At 43.0% G+C, this 27,450-nt stretch overlaps 1 protein-coding gene across 1 annotated transcript in view; it reads right to left on the bottom strand.

The window, feature by feature from the left end:
* Window positions 1-27,450, bottom strand: part of dym (dymeclin) — a 51,978-nt gene extending 24,528 nt beyond the window's left edge. The window contains exons 1-14 of the mRNA XM_047570150.1: window positions 27,244-27,450; window positions 25,575-25,781; window positions 23,810-23,862; window positions 23,562-23,655; window positions 21,863-21,999; window positions 21,368-21,440; window positions 18,632-18,757; window positions 17,721-17,860; window positions 10,918-11,103; window positions 10,600-10,778; window positions 9,498-9,623; window positions 9,290-9,403; window positions 9,089-9,183; window positions 4,739-4,838 (exon numbers count right to left, since the gene is read on the bottom strand). Of these exons, the coding sequence (XP_047426106.1) occupies window positions 4,739-4,838; window positions 9,089-9,183; window positions 9,290-9,403; window positions 9,498-9,623; window positions 10,600-10,778; window positions 10,918-11,103; window positions 17,721-17,860; window positions 18,632-18,757; window positions 21,368-21,440; window positions 21,863-21,999; window positions 23,562-23,655; window positions 23,810-23,862; window positions 25,575-25,714 (1,563 nt within the window). The 5' untranslated portion in view covers window positions 25,715-25,781; window positions 27,244-27,450. The remainder of the gene's footprint in view (window positions 1-4,738; window positions 4,839-9,088; window positions 9,184-9,289; window positions 9,404-9,497; window positions 9,624-10,599; window positions 10,779-10,917; window positions 11,104-17,720; window positions 17,861-18,631; window positions 18,758-21,367; window positions 21,441-21,862; window positions 22,000-23,561; window positions 23,656-23,809; window positions 23,863-25,574; window positions 25,782-27,243) is intronic.

The following is a 27,450-nucleotide window of genomic DNA, read 5'->3' as shown; positions in this document are numbered from 1 at the left end:
GCAGCCCTTCCTTCAAATGTCACATCCCTGAAACCAGTGACAGACCCCCCCACGTCCTGTTAGGTTATTAAAACTGGCCAGGTAAGAAATGCTATGCATGAGGTTTTATGGAAATTTCAGCTCAAGATTAATACTAATGGGAGAGGGGAGAGATAAAGGCCAGTCAGCTAATGTTTAGCTTGTAGATAAAGTGTCCAACCATTAACTTCTGCCGCGTCTTATCTGCCTTCCACTCGTGCAAGTGTATTAAAACATTTAGCTGTTTATTTTTCATCCACAATCTCATTTCTCTGTGGATATAAAAAAAAATGATCTATGCATTAAATTCTAGTATATATTCATGGACAATTTAAGCCCTTGTTGTGACACGCATTCGCGGTCGCTACCACCAACGACGCATACCGATCAGGCATAACATTATGACCACCTTCCTAAAATGGTGTAGGTCTTGCGACAAGAGTTGGGACTCAATCAGAGAGTGGACATGGGTCTACTGAGGGTTTCTGGTGGTGTCTGGCAACAGGATGAGGAGATAAGGGGGTTGAGGGAAGGGGCCTCCATGGATCATCCCACGGATACTTTGGGATCTAGGGAATTTGATTCGACACCTCGTTTCTCATGTTTTTTGAGTTGTTTCTAAAGCCTTTTTGCATGTATTAACGTGTCAGGCTGCGTCCTGTGTGACCTATACTTCTTAATGTCATTTCCTTTGTCTCATCCGATAGTGAAGTGCGTATCTTCAGGATTGTAGATGCAACAAAAACAGCGACATGCTGGACTTTAAGGAATTGTTAGATTCTGTAAACCTTCAATTTAATTAAAAAATAGTCTACGGCATGTTTTCATTATTCCTTTTTTTGTTATATATAGCAGTTCCTTGTGGCAAATTCTAACTTTAGCATGCTTCCGTATTTATGTTCAGCAGACACCAAGATAAATATTGTTAACATGCTAGCTTTTGCTAATTACCATTAGTACAGACTGATCGGACTGTCAAAAGACACTTTCAGTCTTAGCAACAAATGTCAGCCTTATTGAGACAGTGGAGGAAAAGCCGGCCAAGCGTTCAGCCAAACAACCACGCTCTCTGCACCATGAATGTCTGTAGAAAATTACACGGTATGACATCCAGTAGCTGTTGACATATTTCAGTCTTGACCAAAGCCATGGATCGAAAGAGCAACACTGTAATCCACAGAACCGCTGCTTCCAAAAGAGTAAAATCTCTGAAATTGGGTCGAAGCTCTGCTCTTCCATTTCACCTCGACTGCCTGCTCCTTCCACTTAACACCAGACCACCTGTGGCCTGTGAAGGCACCAGAGGAGGGAAGCTGGGAGTGACCGACAGACAAACTGTTGGTGTAAAGTACTGAGTGTATTTAAAGATGGACAAAACCTTCCCAAAGGTTGGATTTAAACGTCTTGGTTGAGCAATACTGGCCTTCGACATCTTAGGGACTGCATTACACCTGACTACATATAACTAGGGCTGGGTGATATGACCAAAAAAAAATGTATATTACGGAAATTTTCAAAATTCTGACGGTATCACGTGTTCACAACATTTTCTTCTGGCTGAGAGATGAATTAATGCAGTAGATTGACTAAGGATGGGCTATTTTACTGTGATGATGAGTAAATATTGTACAACAATCCCACACTAGTAGTAAAACGGGTTTGCATGGCCTCGTGTTAGCACTGCCTGCTGATGTGGAAATCCGGGGGCATTTACAAGGTGGGAGATAAAAATTAAAATAAATAAAATAAAAAAAAAAAAAAAAAAAATCAATGTTATCAAGATAAAATGCAAATGCAGATACGGGAACTATTACAGTTTCATTTATTTTGGCATATTTATTCACATTTAAACATATTTAAACTGCTGTGTCTGTAACGTCAATAGCAACACGACCGGTTACCGTAATAATTGTAGTCTGTGTGCAACCTTTTTTTTCCTCATTTATGAAACTAAAATTGGGGACACTTTTGGGGACAGCTTTACACGGGGGACATCTGGTCACCCTAAAAAAACATCTTCTCGTTCTGCTGCTTCACTTATCGGACCTTTCCATCTTCACCACACCTTGCAGCGACACATTTGCAGCATGTGTGTTTAGAAGCGCTACACTGAAAATGGTCCGGTCTAAAACAGTGTCTCGCAACATAACATTCTCAAAGCTGTGTAATCAAACACATCGGTTTTTAAATAAATCATATCATAACTAAAGAAAATACCAGTATTCAGTATGAACCGGTATACCGCCCAGCCCTACACGTAACTATACCAAAAATGGACAAAGAGTGGACTGGAGATAACAACAAGCTATCTTTGAGGTTACAAACCTGTCACACAAATCTAATTTATAGAGGTCTGGTGTGATATACATAAATTCACCCCTGTAGTTTTTTTTTTCCATCTGAGGAACTACAACACTTCCTCCTTTAGCCAAATTCAAATTTTACATACATGCACAATTAATGTAAAGAAAGATAAGTAACGGCCACAACTGACAGGAAGCTAGAAGGCCCTCATCCTTCTCAACGGCGCAAAAGATTTTATCAAACATTTAAAAAAAAAAAAAAACACCACATGTTTACCACCCCTTACTTGGGCGCACATTTAAGTCAACTGTTGTGCGAGAACACCTGCACTCAATGTATGCCTTAGGGTGGATGTATGTGTGCACATGCCGAGAGGGCAAACAGCATAGTACGTTCCCTTTCATAACGAGATGTCAATAAAACTCCGTAGTTGACACGGTAAGAACCGCTGTAGACATGGGAACCAATGTCACGCCGAGTTAGTATAGTCTAAGCTCAAGGACAACCGTGGTATCAGAGACGATGACCAGCTCTGCCTTAAAAGTCTGTGACCCAGACGGGATGTCAGACACTATTCAAGGAAAAAACCTTGTGTAAATTCCCATGATATAAGGATGCTGAAAATCCGTGGCCTTGAGCAACAAACTCGAACCGCAAACAAAAGCAGGAGTGCGGTTGTGCAGGTGATCTTAAACAACAACCTCTTACTGTGTGTGTGCATGTGCAGGACGGACTTTAACGGAGAATATTCAGCGGTGGCGAAGTAATCTTTACATTATCGTCCTGCTTATGGTGTGCGGTTCAGGCGCGTGTGTGTAAATAAAGCACAGCATTAAAATATGCCCAGGGGGAAGGAGGCATCAGAACATGCTGTATAATTATATTTTATATGTTTTTATGAGTGTGTGTAATCAGATGTCTGTTTTGTAAAGGGCCTCATCAGACAGTCACTGCATGGTTGAAGGAGCACTCACATACACTCATGTTTCCCTAACACCTAAGGGCATCTATTGGTGGGGGGGAGAGGGGGTGTACCTCTTTACACGTACACACAAATATGTTTATGTACACACACTTATCAGGGAACACGCAAATCTAATGAGACAGCCAGACAGACGAACCCGAAGGCGGGGGTGCCTGAACGCAGCACGAACATTTGTCAATAGTCAACAGTGAGTGCCCCTCATCAGGAGGTGCTACCGGTACGATGTATAGACACTTTACTGCATTGATCAGAATAACTCATTTAGTGGTTTGCGCCATTAAGATGCCGCGGCGTGGCTGATTTCAATTTCAGATTAACGCCGACGTCCCTGGCGTTCTCCGATATTACTCTGGTATCGCCGTGAATTGCACCAAATTTAATGTGCGAGGCTCGACACAATCAAATAAAAATTGGATGAAATAACAGGCGTCTGTAGCAAATAATGTGTTTTTTTTTTCTCTACCCCAGCAGACAAAGAGGGATATGAAAACAATTTACAAATGACAAAGTAGATGCTACATAGCGGAGCAAATTAAGAACGGCAGCACATGGTGTTCTTGTGTGTTGTAGCATTTATCTGGATACATCTGGTTTTAATGATTGCTTCTTTTTCAAAAAAAAAAAAAAAAAGAAGTATAAAATGTTAGGACAGAATAGTCAGGGTTATTTTGACCATGGATTGGACTGATAAAAACATGCATTGGAAACCTAACTGTACCTGTAATGTAACCTCAAGATTAAAAATGATCATATTTGGTTTTATGACCATCAGGAGACGTGATGCTCAGCCAACAAACTGCTTTATATTTAACCCTTTAAGACCTAAACATTCGCCTGCAGATAAAAAAAAAAAAAAAAGCTTGCGATATGTGAATTACCATAAATAATTCACCGCTGGACAAAAGTGTGGCTAAACAATGGGAAGTTGCACTTTCAGGGAAAAAAAAGCTGCCATTACGGTAATAATGATGCACCGCTGATGCCGGCTGCAGGTTGGACAGCGACGCAAGACCGGGGAGACCCAGGAAGAGAGAGGTGTTGGTTAAAACGACGTTACCCTTGAGGTGTCGCGAAATTTCCCAGTGTTCAGCCACACTTTGAATTTTGTCAATAGCGCAAACCACCGTGAGTTACAGTAATTCAAATAACGCGCGCTTTCATGGCGGTCTGTTCGGCTTTAAAGGGTTTTAATGGGCAAATATGGTATTGGTAGAACCAGCGTTTTTCTCAGAATCTTTACCTACCTTTAAAAGACACAAATTATATAGTCTTTGCAAACTATTCACTTATAAACAAACAGGAACTGAAGGCAACACAAAAGCTGCGCTTCGAAAGCAGCTCCACGCAAGCTCACTTACTGCGTGGTCACACATGCTCGCGTCAAATAGACACAGCCGTTAAGAAACTTGTGCGTGCGTCTGTTTTACTCACATAGTCTGGCAAGGCTGTGTTGTCTCCCTGTCTGCCTCTCAGAGACTGTGTTGCCTGCTCCAAAACCTTGTTGTGCTTTTTGGAAAGCAAAGCAAACAAACTGCAGGGGGAGAGAGAGACGAAGAGAGAAGGAAAGACATGAGAAAGTCATACTGACACATGAATGATACACATCTATAAAAGACCAAAGGACCCGAAAGCACCGCCGTCATGCCTCACATGTCGTAGTTAATGTGCCCTAATAGTAGCTTTTATTTACCTCATCCGAAGAGTGAAGACTTTATAGGAGACAGATGGCTATTAAAGACTCACATGTTTTTATTTGTAAATGAAGCCTTTAAAAATCGATTTATAACAATAATGAGTCCTGTAATGACAGAAAAATCATGAAACAGGGAGGAGACTGTTTTAGAAATGACGTGTTAAAACACAACAAATTATGCTTAATTTGCCATCGACTTCCAATCACAGACATTTTTTTTAAAATTATTATTATTATAAATGATGCTTTTACTTTTTCCCCATTTTATGCAAAAACAAGCGCCCCGTTTTAGTGTATACAGAGGGCTCTGTGTGATGGGAGTGCATGACAGAAGGACGCCTACATACATCAAGTGTGACCGAGTCTGCCTCAGTGACCTTGAGTAGTAGCAATAGGGTAGGTCAATGCACACACACACACACACACATTCCCACTGCACCATTAATGCAGCGCTCACATCACCGTGAACCGCTTCACGTCCCCGGCCGCGCGAGACATCTTAGAAGAGACGAGTTTTGATTTTCTATGAATATTCTGTTTTTCACAGAGCTTTTAACATCATTTGTGACCTTCCGTTTTAATTACAACTTTTTAAACCCCTCCTCGTGTGCCCAGGGGTGTTAAATCTTTAATTTGTGTGTTAATCAAGAAGGGAAAAAGTGAATAAATTAAAGTCGATGACAAGCAAAAGGCTTGGGGAAACTGCACAAACAAGAGCTCTGATTACCCCCCTAGAGCTGCAGCACCTGTCCATCTGTCAGCACTTGAGACTCAAATACACACACACACAAAAAAAAAAAAATATCCGTTCTTTATCCAAGATAATTGGCCAAATGGAGGCATCTGAGCACCTATGAGGAGGTCTACCCGTCGTCTTCAGAGCTAATGTCAAAGGCCCTATTAGCCTCAACTCTTAGAGGACTGGTTGTACTGGGTGTTTTTTTTTTTTCTGTTTCATAAGAGACCACCGACCGAGCTCCACCTGGGATGTTTTGCGCCACAATAACGCACTGTGTTCCCTCGTCCTGTCCAGATCCGTCATTTTATGCTCAGGCAGTGATGGACAGAGTCCAGGAATACAGCGAATACAAAAGATTTCCACAGTACTGGCACGATCCCAGAATCAGTTATGAGGCGGCGGTAACGACAGACGCGGTTCAACCCCAGAGTGGCCTGTGTCTCTTCCAGTCCAGAGGATTCTGTTGTATCTGGACACACACTGTGCATGACGGTACGCAGCTCTATGAATCACAGAGTCCCATCAGCTGTTTTAACTGGAACATATTCTATTATACACCCAATAGCCGTAACATTATGACCCAATATTGTGTAGGTCCCCTTTTCATTGCCAAAAGCCAAAGCAACGACCTGGTGAGGCATGGTCTCCATCAAACCCCTGAGTTGACCCCTAAGTTCTGCAAGTTGTGAAGTTGTGGATTGGATTTAGATCTGTGGGGATTTACAGGCCAAGTCAACACCTTGTACTTGTTGCGTTCCTCTAACCATTCCTAAACCACTTTGCATTGTGGTAGGGAGCAAGCTGCCATAAAGGAGTACACAGTCTGCAACAGTCAGTGCGTTTACATGCACAGCTTGAGCTATGCTCAAAATTCTGAATGCGATCCTTGTCCCAGTTTACATGCAACGGAGAAAATCTAATAACCGATGGGAACACGTCTTCCTCCTCCACACTAGGTGGCGATAGGTGTCTTTTCAGCAGGTTAATACCATGTTAATAAGGCCCCCTTTCCGGTTGACCCATTATGTCATATAATAAACATTTCAGGCATTTCAAACGACAATCAGATCGATGACAGTACAGCTTTTTTTAAAACCCATAAGTAATGTGCGTGCTGATAAGATGCTATCCCTTAGGTGGTTCTTCTTCTTCTTCTTCTGCGACTGGTTTTCTTGGATGTTTAAGATCCGGGGTAAAACGCCAGCGCAGTGGTTGAGGAGCATGAGCACACGCGTTATCCTGTCATAGTCTGATTAAGCGCATACATGCCGGAGAAAAACGAATTCCAATCGCATCATTTGAGTGTCTTAATCAGATTAAGAGAGAACTCCAGTTTTAGTCGGAGTAACGTGTTTACACGCACTTGAGTTGTCCAGTTAGAGTCCGATTAAGGCAATAATTTGCTTTTTTCAAGTGCATGCCAACGCACTGACTGCTAAGGTAGGTGGTACACGAGGTCTCAAGGCATCCTACTTTTGGAGATGCTAAGAAAATCCCACGTCTTTTCGTGCTTAAAACTTTTGGTTTTCTGAAATTAAATGAAAGCACGCACAGAAAATGGCACAAAGGCCTCGCTTACAGGAAAAAAGGGAAAAAAAAAAACTCACATAAAACATTTTCTCCAATATTTATGCATTCTAAAAACCTTCCCCACAGGCACAAATAAATGCATAAATGTGAGCAAAATGTCCATGTGGGTGTAAATCACACCAATTAAATCACGGTCAATAAGTTGCTCATTCCCGTCTGCAGACACACGAGCGTGGACACGGGCAATAGGGAGATATTGATGAGAGGATGGATGGGCCATGATATAATAATAAAAGATGTGTGGTGGTGGTGGTAAATCAGCCCAGTGCTGCCTGTAAATAAACCAGCAACGATCTTTTTCTGCGAGTCAATTACGGAGCAGGGTTCATGCTGCCTGGCTCACATTTGGAAATTCCTGGCAGGAAATCCCCTTTATCTAGGAGTCAGTCAGTCAGTCAGCCAGTTTAGCCCAGCCCAGCCCATCATAGTCATCATCATTATCATTATCCTCAGACATGGAGTCAGTCGCTCTACATCACTACTGCGCAGACATGTACACATTCATAGACCTCTCTGACTCAAAACACCAGCCCCAAGATACGGAGGGAGAGACGCAGGCCCGGGAGATAAGAGGATCCTTGAATGTGCGTGAATGAGTGCACGTCCACTGGAAGGAAACATTCCTTCCCCTGTTAACAAACAGACATGAATGACTTGATGTCTGAGAGCGCTTCAGACCTCGTCCTCTTCTTCCATCTCCTCACAGGCCATTTTCACCAGCTTACATAATGTTCACCCCTGCACACTGCTCTTTCAGTAGTTTTAATCTCTTCAGCTGCTTTTTGGGCTACTCTAACAATAAATGTGTTGTGCTGATTCAACATGAATCACAAAATAAATGAGTGTGTCTGCACGGGAATTAGAATTGCACACTGGCTCTGGTTTTGACAGGTTTTATTCACACTTTCCTTCAGAGAGAAGGAACATTGGAGCACAATTTGGAGTTGGCAGAGGTGGAAGCCGCGAAAAAACAATAAGAAGAGCTATTTGTTTTACCGTCCGTTTGAGTGTTTAAAGCACAGCGGATCTAGCAGAAAGGCTGTTTTTGAAGCATTGTTGTATTGTTTCCCCGCGTTGCACTATTGTGCTGAAGTGCGGGTTTTTTTTACTTCTCGACTGCTACATAATTCACAGGGTTTGTCAAAAACGCGCTTTTCTGTAAAATGAATGCCCCCTACTCATGGTCTGAATGTTTTATAGCATTTCATTTTAAACCACTACAGACACGGTATCTCAATGTAAAAAGGCGAAAAGGTAAAAGCCGATTTGCCCCAGAAAATTTACTTTACTTCTCGTTTGTCAGGGAATAAATTCACAAAACCAAGATTGAAGAGTGAATAGGATATATAGCACAGGTTTTCACCAGGGGGTCCAAGGAGGTACTGCAGGAGATTTTTTATTTATTTTTTTTAATTTTCCCCCACAATTTTAAATTACTTTAAACACACATAAAGGGATAAACGGGGGTTGCATGGCCACTGTTGCACATGCTTGAAATAAAAAATTAATATTTGAACCTGTGTATTATTTGAATAGCTTAATATTGAGCGATAATAATAATAATGTATATTGATAAGCACTAGGATGAGTTTAATATAGAACACATATAATAGGTTTTGGGTCCCTACTTTCTCCATCAGTTGGGGATCTTTGGCCTGAAAAATGTTAAAGACCCCCGATACATAGAAACAGCATTAAATATCGTCCTCTGTTCTGCTCCATTTGCTTTCTCATTTGAACACCTGCAGCGTGTTCTTACCTGATGATGCGTTGGGCAGCGTACTGGTGGAGACATCGAAACTGGGCCGACATGTTGGCGAGCGCAGCCAGACAGTTGGTGTGCAGGTACTTATCCTAAGGATGATGCAAACAAGAAAAATAAAAGACAAGCCGCACGTCGTGATTACTATTTCGCAACAGAGAGATTGCTGGGGGAGAGGTCATTCGGCGTCCGTTTTACCCTCGTCCGCGTCATGTTGAACTGGATGGTACGGATGACCACCAGGATGAGCAAGCTCCCGAGCGAGATCTCTGTCAGCGACCTCTCCGTGTACCACGGGACGTTCTTCAATACCTGCGAGGCGGAGAGTGACGGACGTGGTGAGGCGTTCAGAAAAATCACCGTCAGCGCTGGAGGTGAAACGGAAAAAAACGTTTTGTCTACCTACCACCTCATGTACGGAGCGATTGAAGGCGTCGTCCTCCGTGAGGATGAGCAGAATGATGAGGGCCATGTAGACGTGGTGAGAATTTCTGTCCTCCACGTGGTAAAGGATCTCGAGGATGGGCAACACCTGCGTGGGTGAAAAAGCGTGTACAGTACGTAGGATTAACTCAGATGTTACACTTAAATCGTTGCGGAAAATCCTTGGCTTGGCAGATATTTGAAAACATTTTCGAGACTGCTTCAGCATTTCAACTAGCAGCTGGCCAACAGGCGATAAAGGCCTTGGTTCCGCTTCCAATGGTTATTTTATTTCTAAAAGCACAGCCGGAGAGGTGGCATAATCGCACACACTGATGTGTGCGCCAGACAGCGGAAACAATACTGTCTCGCAATAGATGCATCCGAGCTAAATATCTGCTCTAGATCACAAGTATTTTATGTTCTATTTAACGCAGTTATTAGCTAACGCGATGAGAAATGACTACACACAGCAGCAGCGTCAGCTCATTACGCTGTTGTGCAGGGAAATTCGGCAAGACTCATTAGCGTCCCCCCCCCCTTACTTAATAAGCCCAATCTAGATCTGTTAATGATGGCATCTGATTGAAGCGGCGAATGGGGAGTAACACAGAAAGGCCACGGAGAGAGTTCAATAGAAGTACAGTTCAAAATGTGATCCGATTTAAGGTCGTTTCCGGCACATGTTTGGTTTTCTGTTGCAATTAGCTTAGTCGCTTCTTCCGAGTCCTATCCGAGAGCATCATTTGTGAATGCCTGCCAATCCCGTATGTGGCTCCATCTGACATGCTGAGCCAGAGATTGATTTTCATTCACTAAATGTCTTGCTACATTCATCCTGCTATAAGGAGTGACTGGAACCGCCTCGCGCGCATGGTGTAGCACCAGCTGCATGGCACTTATCCTGGAAGACAGCTTCACGGCCAAGTGTGTATGGAAGGACTGCATAATGTATTTTAGTAAGCATTACCCGATTGCACTGGGATTGATTTTTAACAGCATTTTTTTGCTCCCACCTTGCAGAAAATGTGACAGTCAGACAGGATATAATGACATCGGAGCCTCATCGTTCACATCCTACCCACCAGATTGTCCATGTCAGTTCTTGACAGCATGTACGTCCTCATGTTGGCGTTCTGGTGCAGCAGGGTGTACAGTAGTAGCGTGGCCTGGTCAGAGCGTTGCTGCTCGCACAGAGCTGTGTACAGGCTGTTGAAATTGATCTGGAAAGTGTGAGGCTGCTCCGCGGGCAGCGATGATGTGTCTACAGGGGGAAGGGTAAATATAATCACGATCATTATTACGTTGCTCCACTGCTCTCTGGTACATGTCTGACATAAACAGCTCCGTCAGAATTGTACGACGAAGTAAAATAAACGGCGCGTCTGCTGCGCATCAATCACCTTGCGTGTTTCTGAAGCAAGTAATCGCCTGGCGGTAGGGGTTGGGCCAGTCAGGTCCATCTGTCAGATTGGCTAGTACCAACAGCAACAGGAGGCTCTGATTGGACAAAGGTAAAGGGTTGTGTTCCTGGTCTAATCCGGCTCTGGCGCCAGCTCCACCCAACGTGAAGACGTTCCACAAACCACCTGCAAAAAGACATATGTGGTACATTTAATAATTATAATAATAATGCATTTAATTATACTTAAACCTGTACTTATAACTAATATGTGTACGAAAAAGCGAAGGAAAGTTTGATTAATTTGTCCAATTTTTGGACATTTTCGACAAACATTTCAAATTGGCGACAGCAGCTCATCAAAAACGAAAATAAAACATTTGTGTCGCTTCTAAGTGGACACGACACAGGTGAAATGTTCCAGAGAAAATTTTTGCTTCTAAAAACATGACCACCATATTCTTCAGATCGGCCACAATTTCATTTTTCCCAATCCGACACGTGGACTGAAAGCAACACACAAACCTAAACCAATCAGAAGGCCGGGCCGGGTAATCTTCAATACAATCCAGAAAAACAAGCAAGAAACTACAGCAAATGGTTTGTTGAGAGACCGGTGACAATTAGCAGATACGACTCAGTTCACAGACCATTCAGAGCAGGATCAATGAGTGAAACAATACATCGGGAGCACTCATCAGCTCACAGGACAAGACAGCTAGGATTAAACTTACAAAAGGGCATGCAAAGAAAGACAGCTGCTTTACATGGGACTCTCTGACAGGTAGGTTTAGACTCGAGCAAAGTGGAAAGTTTCAAGACTGGACTAAGAACCTCATTTGTCCCTTTTCAACAGATGAGTAAATAGGAATCGCTGACGATAAGCGGTTAAGATTGCCTGCACCAACCTTTTCTTTTTTTTTTTTTCATAGAAAGCACTAAAGTGTTTTGAGAACTGATGTCTCCACAGCCTCATAATCGCCTCAGACGTCACTGGGAAATGAACTGAGAAAGAGTGTGCACAGTCGGACCGATGTAATCAAGGCCAAACCGGGCACAATGGAGTCATGCACAATGGTTTGCAGCACCTGAAATTTGAAACAACATAGACGGCGCCAGAGAACAAAGAGAAACTAGAACTCCTGGCCAACTGGACTGGGGTTGGTTTTTGTTTTGTTTTTGTTTTTTTTTTCGGTGGGGGGGGATGAGAGAATTTCTTGCAGAGCCACTGGAGTGCTGGCACTTCCAGGCATCACGAGAAGCACGAGAAACATGAACACCAAGATACACAGCTGACAGTCGCTGGCTCCTGCACGTCTAGCCAGGCAGAGGGCACAAACCCAGCGCTAGTGAGAGGCAGCGTGTTGCAGCTTCCACACTGATCCAGACGCTGGATTTCAGGGGCAGCTGAGCGGATTTGTTGCCATCTAGAGGCGGGGGTCGGAAGAGCTTTTGAAAATCGCACATTCTCTCCATGGTGTAATGTTAACAAACCGTCCCGATTCTCGCAGCGACACCTTTGTATTTGGTTCGCGCAGACGGCTGATATGATTCATACGCACGCTGGCATCTGACTTCATTAAAAAATAATAATAATAAAAGGAAAAAAGTCAATGAAAACTGGCGCTGACGGGAGGAAACTCGCGACGGACGAAGCTCGCGTGAGGTCAAAGCTTTAAACAATTACGCACGGTGAAATTAAAGCTTTTCAAACACTTTGTCTGCTCGCTCGCTCCGTGTTTATGTGTTGGTTTTTCCTCTAAATTCACTAATGGCTGGCAAAGAGCTACTTCAACTTTTGTGTGTATGCAATTCCAGTGAGAGGGGGGAAGGAATCTGTTTATTTCTGGGGGAAAGGACATCAACAAAGGGCTTTCACAACAAACAGAAAACCCCAGGAGAGGATTGACATCATTTGCGATGGTCAGTCTGTCTCCCCCGTCTCTCGACGCACATGATAATATTCTTTCTTTCTTTCTTTTCTACTGGCCGAAGAGAGAAATGAGTGTGAGAAAAAAAAAATAAAAAATGCGGCTAGGGAGGGCCAAGCAGTGACGGAGCCCCGGTCGTCTCATCACTGGCACCAGAGTGACTCGCCCAGCAGTGTCAGGGAGCCCGGTCTGGCAGCCACATTTCCTGTACTCACACACACACACACACATACACAGAGCTCTATTTTACCTTAGTGGGTGCTGTTTGTTATCCGTCTGGCTCGGCTCCCCATGCCTGTCTGCCTGCCCACCACATAAACCCAATAATGCTACACTGCCTTGCCTGCTCCGGCCCTGGCCAGCTTCCCAGTGGAAAAAGAGGAGGAGGAGGAGGAGGAGGAGGAGGAGGACACGAGAAGATGAGGAAGGGGAAGGGGAAAGTGAGGAAAGGAGAAGGTCAAACAGTGACACAGAGGCTGGTTACGCTGGCATTTGGGCTTCACGGTTTACGGGCAATCGAAGGGCGTCCCGCTGCGAGACGCACATCTGCACCCAGAAGGTCGCACTTTACTTTCAGCACCAAGTTGTTTCCAAAACAACCTTTGAAGGGGGTTTTTCTTCTTCTTTTTTTCCTCTTCTCTTTTTTACAAGTCTCCTCAGAACGTGCAAAAAAGAGGCCAAATTATAAGCTCCTGCAACAAAACGCGAGCCGCCGACGCTGTAGGACGCATCAGAGCGGCTGTGATGTTAAAACCGTCGTCTTACATAATGACCATCACAAACATCACTGCCGGCACAAAGTCCACGTCCGCACTCGGATCCAAATTTTAAGCGGGCTGAAAAACAACTCTTCTAAATCCTCATCTGGCTGACTGCATCTACTTGACAAGGGCTTTGACCTCTTGTGAAATCGCACATCATCAAACACACAGATTCTCTGGAGGTTCGCTCTAGCTGGAAGGCTGGTGGATGGCGGGGAAGTTTCAGTTCTGCTCTAAGCTTTCATTAAGCTGATATGTACCTCCTTAATATCTGGGGTTAGGCTCTTTCTCCGTTTCCAATTAGAGAGCCGCGTTATTCCTTTTCATACGAATCTAAATCTCGGTGAAGCTGTTAAAACTTCTGCTTTTCCACTTCGCGGACTTCATCCGTCCGAGCACGCGAACGCCACGGAGCGGCCCGTGGAGACGCTCGCGAAAGGGGAGCCAGGGCTAGAAACGATTCCCCGTCGTCAAAAGCTGAGAACATATGCTCCGGAGCAGACAGGGGAGCGGACGGACGGGGAACAGAGACAGACACAGTGTGCTACTTACTTATTTACTTGCATAACAGCGGATGAAATACGACATCAGGGCTCGGGGCCAGAGCTTTGGCCGGGCGCGCTGATACCCACACAGACATGCGTGTGTGCCAAAGTTGTGATGATTATCCAAAAATGCATGTGTGGAAACATGCCTTACAGACGGACAATAAATAAACACAGACGTCTGATATCGCACGCAGATAGGACAAAACGCTCAGGCCACTTTTATCAAAAAGTAAAATAAATATATGCAACATACCAGGACATTCCTACAATTTGTATCTCCCCGCGCCAGAGATAAAAACACGAGGGCTGCACAATCGATGATGGTGAACATTTTTTTTTTTTTTTTTTTATATATATGACTTCTAAGAAAACCTTTTTTAGCCATGCTGGCTCAAAGTATGTCAATGTCAGTCAGCTGACTCGCCCCTTTGGCCCAGACTGAAATGTCACGGCCCTGGTATTTTTAGTATTTAGCGGAATCTCGCAACAATTATTGACGGATTTCTCCGTAATCTGGTGCAGACACGCCGGTCTACTCTGGCCGGAGTGTAATAATTTCAGCGAGGGCCGTAACGTTTGAAATATCTGTGCTACGACGAAAAAAAATTGCGAAACTTCATTGGGCAACCCTTTGGTTGAATGGGGAGAGGAGAGGAGAGGAGAGGAGAGGAGAGGAGAGGAGAGGAGAGGCCAAAAAGTTCTGAGGTCTGGGTGATAATCCCCCCTGCAGACACTTGCTCAGACTCAGACATCTCTGACTGTGCGACAACAAGACCAGAAGAAACATCTTCCTGCCCCCCCCCCACCACCTCGCAGAAATATAAATGGCAGAGGAAATTAAGAACTGTTTAGCTCTGCCAACAATCAGTGTTTGGTTGGGGGTAAAATTGAATTCAGCCATGATACTCTTGAGATACCTGATCCATATTTCTACAGTTCCAGACGATTAATTCACTTTAATTCAGCGCAGAATGAAGCAAAACCTACGGACGTTGCAATGGTTTGTAAAACGAAGCAAACTAAACCGTTAACGGTGCTCCAGTGACTCTGCATTGGCCTTCGAGACATTCAACATTTCAACCGTTCTCCTCTAGCACCGTCGTCAGGTTAAAACCGCTCACAAACTATAGGCTCGTCAACTGTTATTCTCGTCGGCGTCGACTCAAAGTGCCGTTATGTGTCAGGACAGACGCACCGGAACATCATCAGAGAGCTACTGGCAATGTAGGTTAACCACAGCATCACAACATCTGGTTTGTCTAGACTCATCGGAGGATGGATATGAGTCTTCTGACGGCGTCCTGTGGTGTCTGGCAACAGAATGTTGTTAGTTTAGGGGGTGGGGCCTCTGTGGATCACCTCTTATTAGATACTTGATCGGTTTGAGATCTAGTGAATTTGGAGGCCAGGTCAACACCTTGTGCTGTTTTTTTTTTTTAATTGTTCCTAAACCATTTTTTTATGTGTGTTTCTGTGTCAAGCTGCATCCTGCTGGGGATGTCTGCCGCCATCGAGGAGCCATTGCTACGGGGTGGAGGGTGCCTGGTCTGGTCCAAGAGGGAAACCAGAAGAGCCACTATTAGCTGGGAGGATGAGAAACCAGGAAGAGCAAGAAGCCATCCTGCAGAGCTGGTCTCTCCTGAATCATGCTCATCAACTGGTCTACATTTTTATTAATTCTACATAATCAGAAAGAGCTGTGTGATCATCTTGTTCCGCCATTTACTCAAAACGCTGATCTGCAAGACTAGCGTGCGGGACGCACCGCCAAAACCAGGGTCGCAGACACCGTGAGTTCGTTTCTATTAGAGGAAGCGACTGACGACATTACTCAGTCGTTTCCACGGGCCGAGCGCGATCAGTAAACTGACCTTCAAGCACGAATATGATGCAGCGCTCTTCTTAACTAGCCGAGCGTTTGCCCATTCTGCAAAGACGTCCATCTGATGTTCCCTGCCACCACAGAACACCCCTTTGTTGTGTTTTCTGTCGATCCCGAATGTCTGCGCGGGTACGAGACAGAGACACAGAGAAAGAAAACAAGTGTTGTTTCTGAGCTCGGAGCATAAGAGGGCTTGTGTCTTTGTCGGTCTGCGCGTGTGTGTATAAGGGAGGCGGCTGCAGACAGACAGGCTCTAGGGGATTACAGAACAGCACAGGGCACCATAACTCATCGAGCCGATCGCTGGCCACAGACAGACAGGCTGGGTTGAATGGTGATGGCTCACTGATAGGAATCTGCCACCAACAACCGACAAAGAGCATTTATCTGCGGGGGAAACCCAGCCCTATTCTCACACTCAAACCAACAGCCATTCAAAACACACGCACGCACACGGACGCACACACCTCGCTGCCAGTGCAATACGCACCAAGCCACACTCATTTTTGACTCAACTCCATCCACACATCGACCATGACTCTCGCTTTCATTATTCACATTAATCATATTTCTAACCCGTCTTTGGCCGCAGAGAGGAAAAGGAAAAGTACTGACAAAGTATCGGCGTATGACTAATTCTTATGAATCCATGAGAATGTTTTGCTGCAGCTGTGTTAAATGTCGAAAGGGGAGATTTGCGGATGGTTTTTCGCTAGAAATAACTGAGAAACACAACAGGTCATAATGAGACAGAGGCGCAATCAGGAGGATGACGAGAACAGGATCTCTTACGCAATATTGGGTCATTTTTTATCTTTTTCCTGAGAAAACCACCCCGAAAAGAGTTTATACCAAAACCATCTCGGGAGGGAAAAAAATCACTTTATAGACTGTGCAAAAAGCTAAACAATGTTACTAGGCAACTTAAATCGACACTAATTTGTCTTAAGGAAGCACCACCATAGAGTTAAAAGGTAAAAGACAAAGGTTACTGCACTTAAGATGTTGATTATATTATATATATGCATATATATTTTTTATATATATACAATTTTTCCACAAATTTCTTCAAATACACATCAACATGAATCCAACATATTTAAGTGAAGCGATAAATGGAGGCAGAAGATGTTATCTTTCAGTCAGCACAGCCACACTAGCTGAGACCTCTCAACCTAAGCCACGATAGGCCCCGCCCCTATCGCTGCTCAGCCAATCACAAGGCTGCATATTATACGCTGACTCTGTCAGGTTTCCCGCAACTGGCCAAGGGAGCCTATTCAGTCCCCAGGTTAAAATTAAAACTTGAATCTGTCAATTATTTTCTTTATATGTCAATTGCTTGTACACCAATAAGCTATGTTTAGTTTATGTGTACAGCAGTTGCCACTTTACATGCCGCACATGCGAAATAAAAAAAATGAATATTTGAATCTGTGTATTATTTGACTAGTTTTATATTAAATGCAAAATATTGATAATAATGTATATTATCCATTAGTTTGGGGGACACTCTGGTTTAGGTCAACAATTAAACTATTTACTTCCCTTCATTCTTGGGCTCTTTCCCCAATCACAAAACAAACAAACAAACAAACAAACCGATATTTCTCTTATGATATATTCAATTGACCAAAATCATTATCCTGGTCGCACCAAAAACATTTTGCGTGTGCTCTTACTTGCCACCCCGGATGCCAGTCCGTACAGCAAGCCGCCTTCGGCCTTCTGCTCAAAAATGTGGGTTGCAGGAGGGGGACACTTCTCCTGTCTGATGAAATTGTAGAGCAGGGTCTTCACCAGGCGACTGGTCAAACACAAACTGAGGGAAAGGAGAGGTCAGTCTGTTACAGCCACAGGTCCTGAACCAAAAGGTTTTCATCAAAGTCTGGGTTAAGGTTTAGCTTTTTTGTCCGAAGCATAGTACGTGAAGCCTTATGAATGTTGTATTAGCCTTGTGCATCTCAAAACTCGTCCTAACTCAAGCAACAGACATATATATATGATTTTTGAATTAAAAGTCTCAGGTTTGGACACACCTTTAATTCAATGACAAGTCTGTCCACACGTTTGATTGGTAGCGTATATGTAAGCGACACTATTTTGCGTTGCGTTTCTGGCAAATCACTTGAGCAGGTCTCCTAAATTGTTTTGCCAACTTCAGCTACTTGGAAGCCCCTTTCTCACCTCATGAGAAATTATTCTAAAGTGCTCCCATTTGGCTCTTAAGCGATGAGAGCCCTTAAAGGAAATTGCCTCGATCGTCTGTCCACCCTTTTCATCTGGCACCACAACGCACCAGCAAAAAATTAAAAAAATAAAAAATAAAAAAATGGACCATTTTAAACTGGAGTTCAATAGTTTAATTTTACTTGCTAAACTTACTAAAAATTGGCTAGACGTCACCATGAAGACATTGTCTGGATGATGGTGAGATCTCACACACAGAGGCTAACTGTATCAGACTGGATCAGATGGCGTCATATTTAACTGGATAAGCTCCAAAAGGATCTGGGCGCTGTACTGTGGATAACTAATTCAGGCTAATTTGGTACGCTGGTTAGCGTTAGAGCATAAAAAACATGTTTCTTACCATCGTCCCTTCATGACGTGTTGGTAGATTAATCCATCTCGGAGGATGTCTTTGTGGAAGAGCTGATAGGAGAAGAACACCAGCAGCGTGGTGACGGCTTCAAACAGGATGCTGTAGGTGATGTCCCTGCAGGAACACATAAGACGCTGATTTCATGTTTCATATTGAGAAAACGACTTAAAAAAAAAATCCAAGTACGTCATTAGAGCTTATGTGAATGGATGGTTGTGGATGTCTCTAACGTGAACAGCTGCGATGATCAGAAATAATGCTCATAAGTACGTGTCTTGAACTTCAGGACTTTAGCGTTTACTTGCTTCCTGACATAAATATGTACATGCGTGGCGTTCACCCAAATGTTTTCCTTTCATTTTTGCACACTTAATCATGACTCACCCCCAAGGATTAGTCGAAGAGCTGCGTACATGCTGTACTATATTTAGACGAGGTGCGAGACGGGAGAGTCAATGACAGAAAAATGTGTCTGTGCACTCGAGTACAGCTCTTAAAAAAAATATACTGGACTGAAAAGAAAACAGGCAGCATTCAGCCTCAGTGGCTCGTTATCCAGCGCTGTGACAAACAGCAAGACATATACGGTACTGACTATATGCTATAGTCACCAATAGTTAGAGTCAGTGTTGGGGGTAACGCATTAAAAAAGTTACTATACAGTAGTAGCTTCTAGCAATATTGATTTCAATATTTATACATCTAAATTTACAGTGTCTCTTTCACAATATGTATTGCGCCATGAGCCATGACTGCAGCCATTATATTATACTATTGTTAGCGTTAAGCCTAGCTTAGTCATTATGTTATTCCACATCAACTCCTACACGATGCGTAAATGAGCTATACTGAATGCGATAAAATCTATTGAGGAAGTAAAATCCATATTTCTAGTTATTTTTGGTGAAAGTAACTTAAATGTAGGCCGATACTTTCTTACTACTTTTTTTTACTGGTATCGGCCAATATGCAGGTGCGTACATACATGCATATATATATATATATGTCCCACAGGCAGCCATGTGCTGCTGGAGACGCTGTGGACCGTACAGCCCAGACATTGACTCTGACCCTAAAGTTCTTTGAGTTCAATTAATGGTTATGCTTTTGCTTAAATTGAGACTTTTGTTACAATTATGTCATTTTTATCAGGTAAATGGAGAGGAAATAACCAAACTCCAAATGTTGGCTCAGAAAAATCAGCAGCAAGTATCAGCCATCGGCTAATGCTGATGTAAAAAACAAAATGGTATGGGTATCGGCCCTAAAAAAATCCATATCGGTCGATCTCTACTTAAAAGTAATGCAAAAGTAATGTGATGCCTTACAAAGACAGTAATAATATAATGTGATGAAATTACAGTAACAAGTACTAAGTCATGTATTACGTTTTTGAAGTAACTTGCCCAACACTGGTTAGATTACGCTGATGTTGTTGCACTTACAATTCATGGTTAAAAACCCAAGATCAAAACATTATCAGCCATGAAAATGTTGTGACTTCCTTGGAAGCTGTAGTTTTAAATGTGAAGGCTCATACTGACAAGATCGCACGTACACATTGTGTCTTGGGCTTCAATAAATATAGTTTTGATTAAGCGACTAGTCATTTGTTGGAAATGAGATGTCCAAAAACAACAAATGATACTGCATTCTTCTCGATTTCGCCGAAGCCCAGCCTCACTCTTTGAAATTGCTTGTTTTATTTTACAAGAAAAGTTAAAAAAAAAATCACATTTGCGAAGAAGGAGTCAAATCATTTCGGACGTTTCACTAAAGACTCGATAAACAATAAATCGATTATGAGAAATGTATTGCAATCTTAGGCCAAGTTCCCAGTCAAAGTATTTTAGTCGTGCACCTGGGAGCGCAAAAACAGCCATTTATCATCCTTGCGAACAAAGCTCCAAAAGGTGCAGGACTGGGAACTGGTCGGGATTTTGAGCAAATACCAAAAAGAATGGTAGGAGTCCCAATCCAAACCAGCGGCACGTACAGAGGAAATGGGCTGACAGCCACAAAGTGGTGAAAGGAAGAAAAACAGTGAGAGTCTTTAAGCTTGAAACAATGAATAATGTCGGAATGTCGAAGGCTTTTACACCAGAGCCAGGGTTTGATGTCTGGAGACAACGCAGGAAGAGGGGAGACAGAGGACGAGAGAGCGAGAGTGGTAGACGATGGTAGACGGAGAGAGGAGGGATGACACAATACAGACAAGGGAAAAGGGGGAAATAATTCATCCATTGATAAGTAAAATATTCCCTCATTAATCCGGAGTGCTTTTGTGCTCGCACCGCCCAGTGGGAGTGAAGGCTGATACCATTTTTCAAACATTGCTCTCCTGCTCACTCCGGCCTTTTATCTCTTCCCCTAAAACAACACTTTCGCTCTTTCTTCATTAATTCAGTAACACCGTGTCCTATTCACGGCGGATCAGACAGTCACTCTGGTATGCTTCATCTCACGGATCGTGACTCAAAACTTTTCTCAAACAACTGCAGCTTCCTGCAGAGAAACTGAGCAAAAGTGTGTGTGTGTGTGTGTGTGTGTGTGGACGGCGGTGGCGCTGACAAGCAAGTGACGCGTCTTTTTTTTTTTTTTTTCCCAGTTTTTCAGTCTGACCTTTTCAATGTATGCAAGACACAGCGGGGTGTTTAAATCCAACCTTCCCTTAACACACACACACACATCCGTACATCCCCGACAAACAAGGGAGATACTCACAGCAGGGGGACTTCGACAATCAGGTGAACCAGGTTGGACAACAGCTCCTCAAGGAGGTCCTCGCTCCCCGTTTCTACACAAGAGGTTGAGGGAGTTATTACGTGAGACACATATGGCAACTCCCTGCTGATCACTGTCACACTATCTTTGCTCTTTCCATCTCCCACTGCACCATTCCTCTACTGAGGAATAACACGGAGAGATATTAGCTAATGGGGAGGACACGGTTTTGGAGCTCACATAAAAATTTATTTTATATTTGCTTCCAGGTCAGAACTGCAGGAGCCTGATGGAAAATATGTTAATTCGTTCTCTCCGCAGATATGAAACAAAGCTTTACACATTTGACCCTTTTTATAGTTTATTGTAATTAATCAGTGGAGTCTGTGGATGGCTGATTAAAAAAAAAAAAAAAAAAGGTGCTCTCTCAGAATCAGTTGTCGAATCATGGGAAGACTTGGTTCCCTCACAGCTTCCCATGTCCGAACGACTCACCTCCACAGAAGCCTGGTGCCCTCTCCTGGTAGGAGAACTGTAGGTGCAGCTCGTCCTCACTAATCTCCCTGATGAACACCTTGAGAAGGCAGCGAATCATGAACAGTGCGTTGTGGGCCTGCCAGATAAACAGCTGACTGAGGAGGAGAAGCAAAGCAAACACAACTCATGTTAGAAGCAGGATATATGATATTTGTTCATGTAATTTATTCACCAAGGGAAGCTCGGCTGACCGTGTGCACACTTCAGTAACACATAGGTAAAAGAGTTGCTTGGGATGCTTTGTTACAAACCAAAGAGGATGGGTTTAAAACCTACTCACACTTAATAATATGAGATCTGACTCAAGTTATAGCCATAATATCAGTAAAACCACATTTGACTCTTAATGTGATCAAATCTCTCCATACAGCCTGGCCAATAGGGCTGAGCCGATACCAACAGAGCTAATATCGCCGATACCGATACTTTCTCCCCAAATGTCATGATCATTGAATAACTTTTGAATTTTGCCTTTAGTTAGTTGATTATAACTATGATTATGACTGTGCACAATACATTTCAATAACGTCATCAGTTCCAGCTGTGCGATGCTTTGAGATTTGAGTGTCAAACTCTGTCCATATCTACCTTTTACTGCAGGTATGGATGGAGAAGTTTCTGACACACACTGACTTGGAGAGAAGCTGCTGTAACAACTTAACTGAACTGTAACAAAAGTATCGATCTCATCACGCTACTATCGATCTGATACCGATATTATCGATATTTAGATCGATGCGTCTAGTCCTTCTTCTTCTTACCAACTATTGAAGTTAATACCCCTTCCTCCCGTAGACTGGAAGATCTACAGCAGCTTCGCATAAAACCAGCCTGAGGGTGACACGCTGCACTTGACCCAGAGCTCTGACCTTCACAGAAAGCAGTTAATTCCCTCACGGTAATTAATAAAAACCAATCAGGTTTTTTAGATTTGAATAATTATCTACCACTGAGAGGAACCAGTGAAGCATACGTGGAAGAAAGGTCACATTCACAGCCCCTCGAGGCCTTCTCGGTTATTTTAACTTCATAAGATGCTCCCTAACTTCACTACATTGTGATGATACCAAAAAACAAAACAAAAAAAAACTATGAGAAGTTCATGAAGGTTCGTGTTTCTCCTTGTAAGACTTGAAAGCCCCTTACAACAATGATAATTGAGGATAATTGAGTTAAAAAAGTTGCTGAGAAACAAATGTAGAGGAAATTAAATGACTGGAATCACGCAGTTCAAGCCGCAGTGTTTCGCAACCGCTGAAGACTAACACATGGGTGTCTAATCATCCCAACAAATTAACCGTTTGCACGTGCCAATTATGCTACATCCAGAAAATGTCGATCTGTGGGAGGAAATCTGTTACGAAATGGGGAAATAAAACGGAGCGGGCGTGATAACTGCGGCGTCTAATGCGCTCGGTGACTTGGGCAGGGTCATTCTGGGGGAAACACAGCCCAGCAGGGAGCGCAGATTACTGCCGCACATGGTGATGGTTATACCGCAGCAGCTTTCTCATGGGAAAGTGCCACCGCTCCAGCGTTTTCTCCCCTTTTAAAAAACAGACTCCCTTCTTGCCTGCAATCAAACAATAAGTGGCGTCACGGGGTCCATCATTACCGACACAGTCATCCGTCCCTCCTCTCAGGTTCTCATACTCACTCTTGGCATTCTGTGGAGATTTTCAGCTCTTTGGTTCTTCCCAGGAAAACTCTCACAAGAGCACCGAAGTTCCCCGTCCTGGGGTTGTTTTCAACTTGGGGAAAAAAAAATAAAAATGGAGAGGGATTTAACAAATGACAGAAACCTAATCGTTTCATCATTTAAGATAAAGAATTTAAATGTTGAAATTAAAACTGTTCAGGAGAAAACACACACACATGAAGAATATTAATTAAAGCCAAACGTACTGAACGTCTTGGCTAGTGGAATCACAGCCTCTTCCAGCAACTTGGAGTCTCCGCTGCGAAACAGAAGACACAAGAAATAAGTCAACAAAGCACAGGTGGTCGGTCATTTGCAGCCCTCACATGTCTGCAGGCGTGGAAATAAGAAGAGTCGGACAGATGCCTCTCTAAGTACGTATTTCGAGACATGTTAGGATGTACAGCATAACTTCTGTGCTATGCAAGTGCTGTCATGTCAGGCCTGTGTGCAGTTTTGCTATAAAGAAGAGAGTAGTTTCCACAATTTGATGAGTTTTAAACATTGTCTCAATTAAAATAACGCAAGAATTTTTTTTTAAGGGATTTCAAACAAGCCAGGAAAGCATGGATATGCATTTTGGTAGTTTAATGTGATAATTAATTAGACGAGTCGAGTGAAAACTACATTTTTCTGTTCAAGACTAATAAACGACGAGCATTAAAGATTATTTCATAATCTCATGAAATACAAGCCCAACAGTCTCCAATGAGAAATGTTTTTCTGGATCATCAACACCGCACAAAAAAACATCTTGTTTTTGTTAGATTTAAACAAATGTGATGCAATGTGTTAATTAGACGGAGGTCAGAGGAGCTGGAAGGCAGGTTGTGCTACATTTTTCTGTGTCCAGATTGTACGCTAAGATAAAAACCGGACTGAGCTATTAATCAAATGATAAAACTCTCAGAATACAAGCAAATGATAGTGAATTATGTGAAACTGTCCATTAAAATGCAAGACATCTTAATGTTAACTATTGTGAATCTAATTTCGCTTTTTTTAATTGGCATTGCTTTGTAGAAATCTGCAGATTTTCATTTATAAAAACAATGAAAGGGGAAGACATTTAGCATATAGACATATAGAATTGTAGATAATTAGCAACATTTAAAATGTTTCACTAACTGGTCTATGTAAAAATGTTGTGTAGTTTGTCTGGACAGATGCCATTTTTCTTTTCTCACATATATAGAACCGGTTTACTACAGAGAACAGCCTGTTCCTGAGCAGTGGCAGCATGGGATTACTTTCCATTTCAGAATAGTTATTAAAATATAATATACTTCAAGATGTGACATGGACGTAAGGATGTCCGTCTCATGTTTGCTGTGGTTTTCTCTTTATTTTGAATAGTCTGGATGTTGACGGTTACCATTAGTCTGCTTCTTTCTGTCTTTAATATCTTTCTGTGGAGCCCGGAATGAAGAAGACACTCTAATTATGTTAATATGTAACAGCAGTCACAAGTCCAGCTCCGTAAGGGAAAGCGGCGTCTTTACTTCTCAACACTATTTACAGAGGAGCTGAATGTTAAAGGTTAACTAGACTATCCTCAGACAGGCGGGGCGGTAATCTTTCCGGATCATTGCTCAGGTGAGCTCTGCAAACATCCTATTTAGTTTACTGAATAAGTCCTGAGCGGGAACTTCAGTGGAAAGGTCGTGTCTGTTGGTTTAGTATACAATTACTCTGGATCAGATGTTTAATACACCAGCTGTACCAGGACTATAATTTAGGAAAATGTACTTATGCCACAACGAATATGTGAAGGAATTTGGTATGAAAGTCCTATAACGAGGAAACAGTTTGGCTGAAAGCTTTTTACAGAAGGTGCTTTTAGTAGCTTTCTCCCTCTGCTTTGAACTCACAGTCTATTTAAACATGAATCGAAAGCCGTACTGTGGGGTAGCTGCACAAAATTGCAACACTCTGACAGTCCAAGCAGGAATGTTTCCTGTGTTCATTTACCTGCAGGTGGGACTGATGAAGGTGAAGGAGATGAGCTGGTTCCAGAAAGGGTCATTCTCCGATATGGACTCCGTGCCCACCAGGGCCTTGAGGCTGGGGTTATCGGACAGGTCACTGACCTGACTGGTGTTCGCTCCCATTTTGACTGGCTCCACTCAGCCAGAATCACCGCTCTTCACTGCTCGTTCAACAGGCATATGCCAACTTCTGAAGCAAAGAACATTTGTATTAATAAAATACAGACACCAATCAGCCACAGCATTAAAACCACCAACCAATTAGGTGAAAAACACTGATGTAATTTCCTTGTGGGATACCTGGGTCCTGGCATTTATGTGGACGTTGATATGTACCTGATTCAACATGTCGTTGAATACACCCTGGTGGCCTGTGTTTCCATCATACTAGGGGACATTTTTCAGTCACTCTGTGCTCCAGTTCTAATGTGCTCATGACAGAGGGCGTCAGTGGTGGACGGGGGCCAATATGGGAATCATCACTGGCGTGTCTCTAGTCAGCTCCATGCAAAACAAACTGTGACGCACTGTGTGTAGCAACCTCGTAACATCTGAACCAGAGGATTTTAAAGCAATCTGAGCTACAGTAGCTCATCTGTTTAACACTAAACACACAGAGTAGCCCTCACTTCCCACATGTAACATGTTTACATGCACATGCACGCATGTGTTGTCTAGCTAGAGTCCGATTAAGGAAATAATTTTTATTTATTTTTTTTCCACGTGCATGTAAATGAACTGAGCGAGCCTTGTTATGGTGCTTTTGTTTCCTTGCACCACTTTACACTGACCACTGCAGTCCAGGGACACCTCATTATTCAGGAGACGCTTTGATCCAGTTGTCCAAAAACAAGCCTTTTGCAATGTTGCTCAAATTGTTCCATTTATTTATTTATTTTCTGCTTCTAACACACCAACTCTGAGGACACATATTAATTTACGGTGTCACTCCCCTGACCACAAAGTTACGGCTGATCAGTGTTTGCACACAGTCACTTTACAAGATTCATCAGGGGTTTATCATTAATCATTCATTCATTAGCACCGGGTCGGACATGCGTAAAGGTGGACACCCTGTCGTAATTCAACAACGGCGCAGCGTGAGTGACACACAATGAACCAGGACGTGTGATTTGTTTCCTTGACGTGACACACCTTGGGCACACAGGTGTATCTAGCACAAATGAACTAGAGCACGCTAGACTAAACCATAGAAGGCAGCTTTTCATTTATTAATACATTTTAGAGATTGGCTGGAAACAAGAGGGAAACGTACACCGTTTCTTTCTTAAAATGCTCTTAATGTCACTGGGGAAGCGACAGTTGCGAAGTTGTGAATCATTTTTAACATATCCAGTTGTCTTATTAATGACTATTTAGCTATATCTGCTCATATTTCTGTCTCTAGTCAACCTAACTTGCATGACGTTAAATAGCTAATTTCAAGTGCAGGAAATAGCTTGCTCCTAGCTCCTAGGCAGTTTTTTCAGTCCGCACAGTTAGCCAACCGCACTAAATTAGCATGAAACCACAACTTAGTATATGACAGATGCAGGAGCATGTATTATTAAACGATAGTTACTGAATTATCATCCAGAAAGCAGCTAAGGTCCACTGCTTGTTTGCAATCAGCTGACGGCTCCTCGGCTTACCTGTCATAAATGCTTCTCGCAGTTTCCGTGGCTCCGTTGACTCCCGCGACCGTTGAGATTCAAATGTTTCTTGACGATAATCTGCAGTTTCTGCCCGTCTGTTTACCCAGTGCCATTAACCGTGACAAATGTCTGAAATTGTGCCGTATTTTAGTCAGTGAAGTTTACTCTACATACTACTGTCCTCCATGTTTTCCACGTCGCCAC

The sequence above is a fragment of the Mugil cephalus genome, chromosome 19 (genome assembly GCF_022458985.1).
Source record: "Mugil cephalus isolate CIBA_MC_2020 chromosome 19, CIBA_Mcephalus_1.1, whole genome shotgun sequence".
Lineage (NCBI taxonomy): Eukaryota > Metazoa > Chordata > Actinopteri > Mugiliformes > Mugilidae > Mugil > Mugil cephalus.
This window is presented reverse-complemented; position numbering and strand designations above follow the sequence as displayed.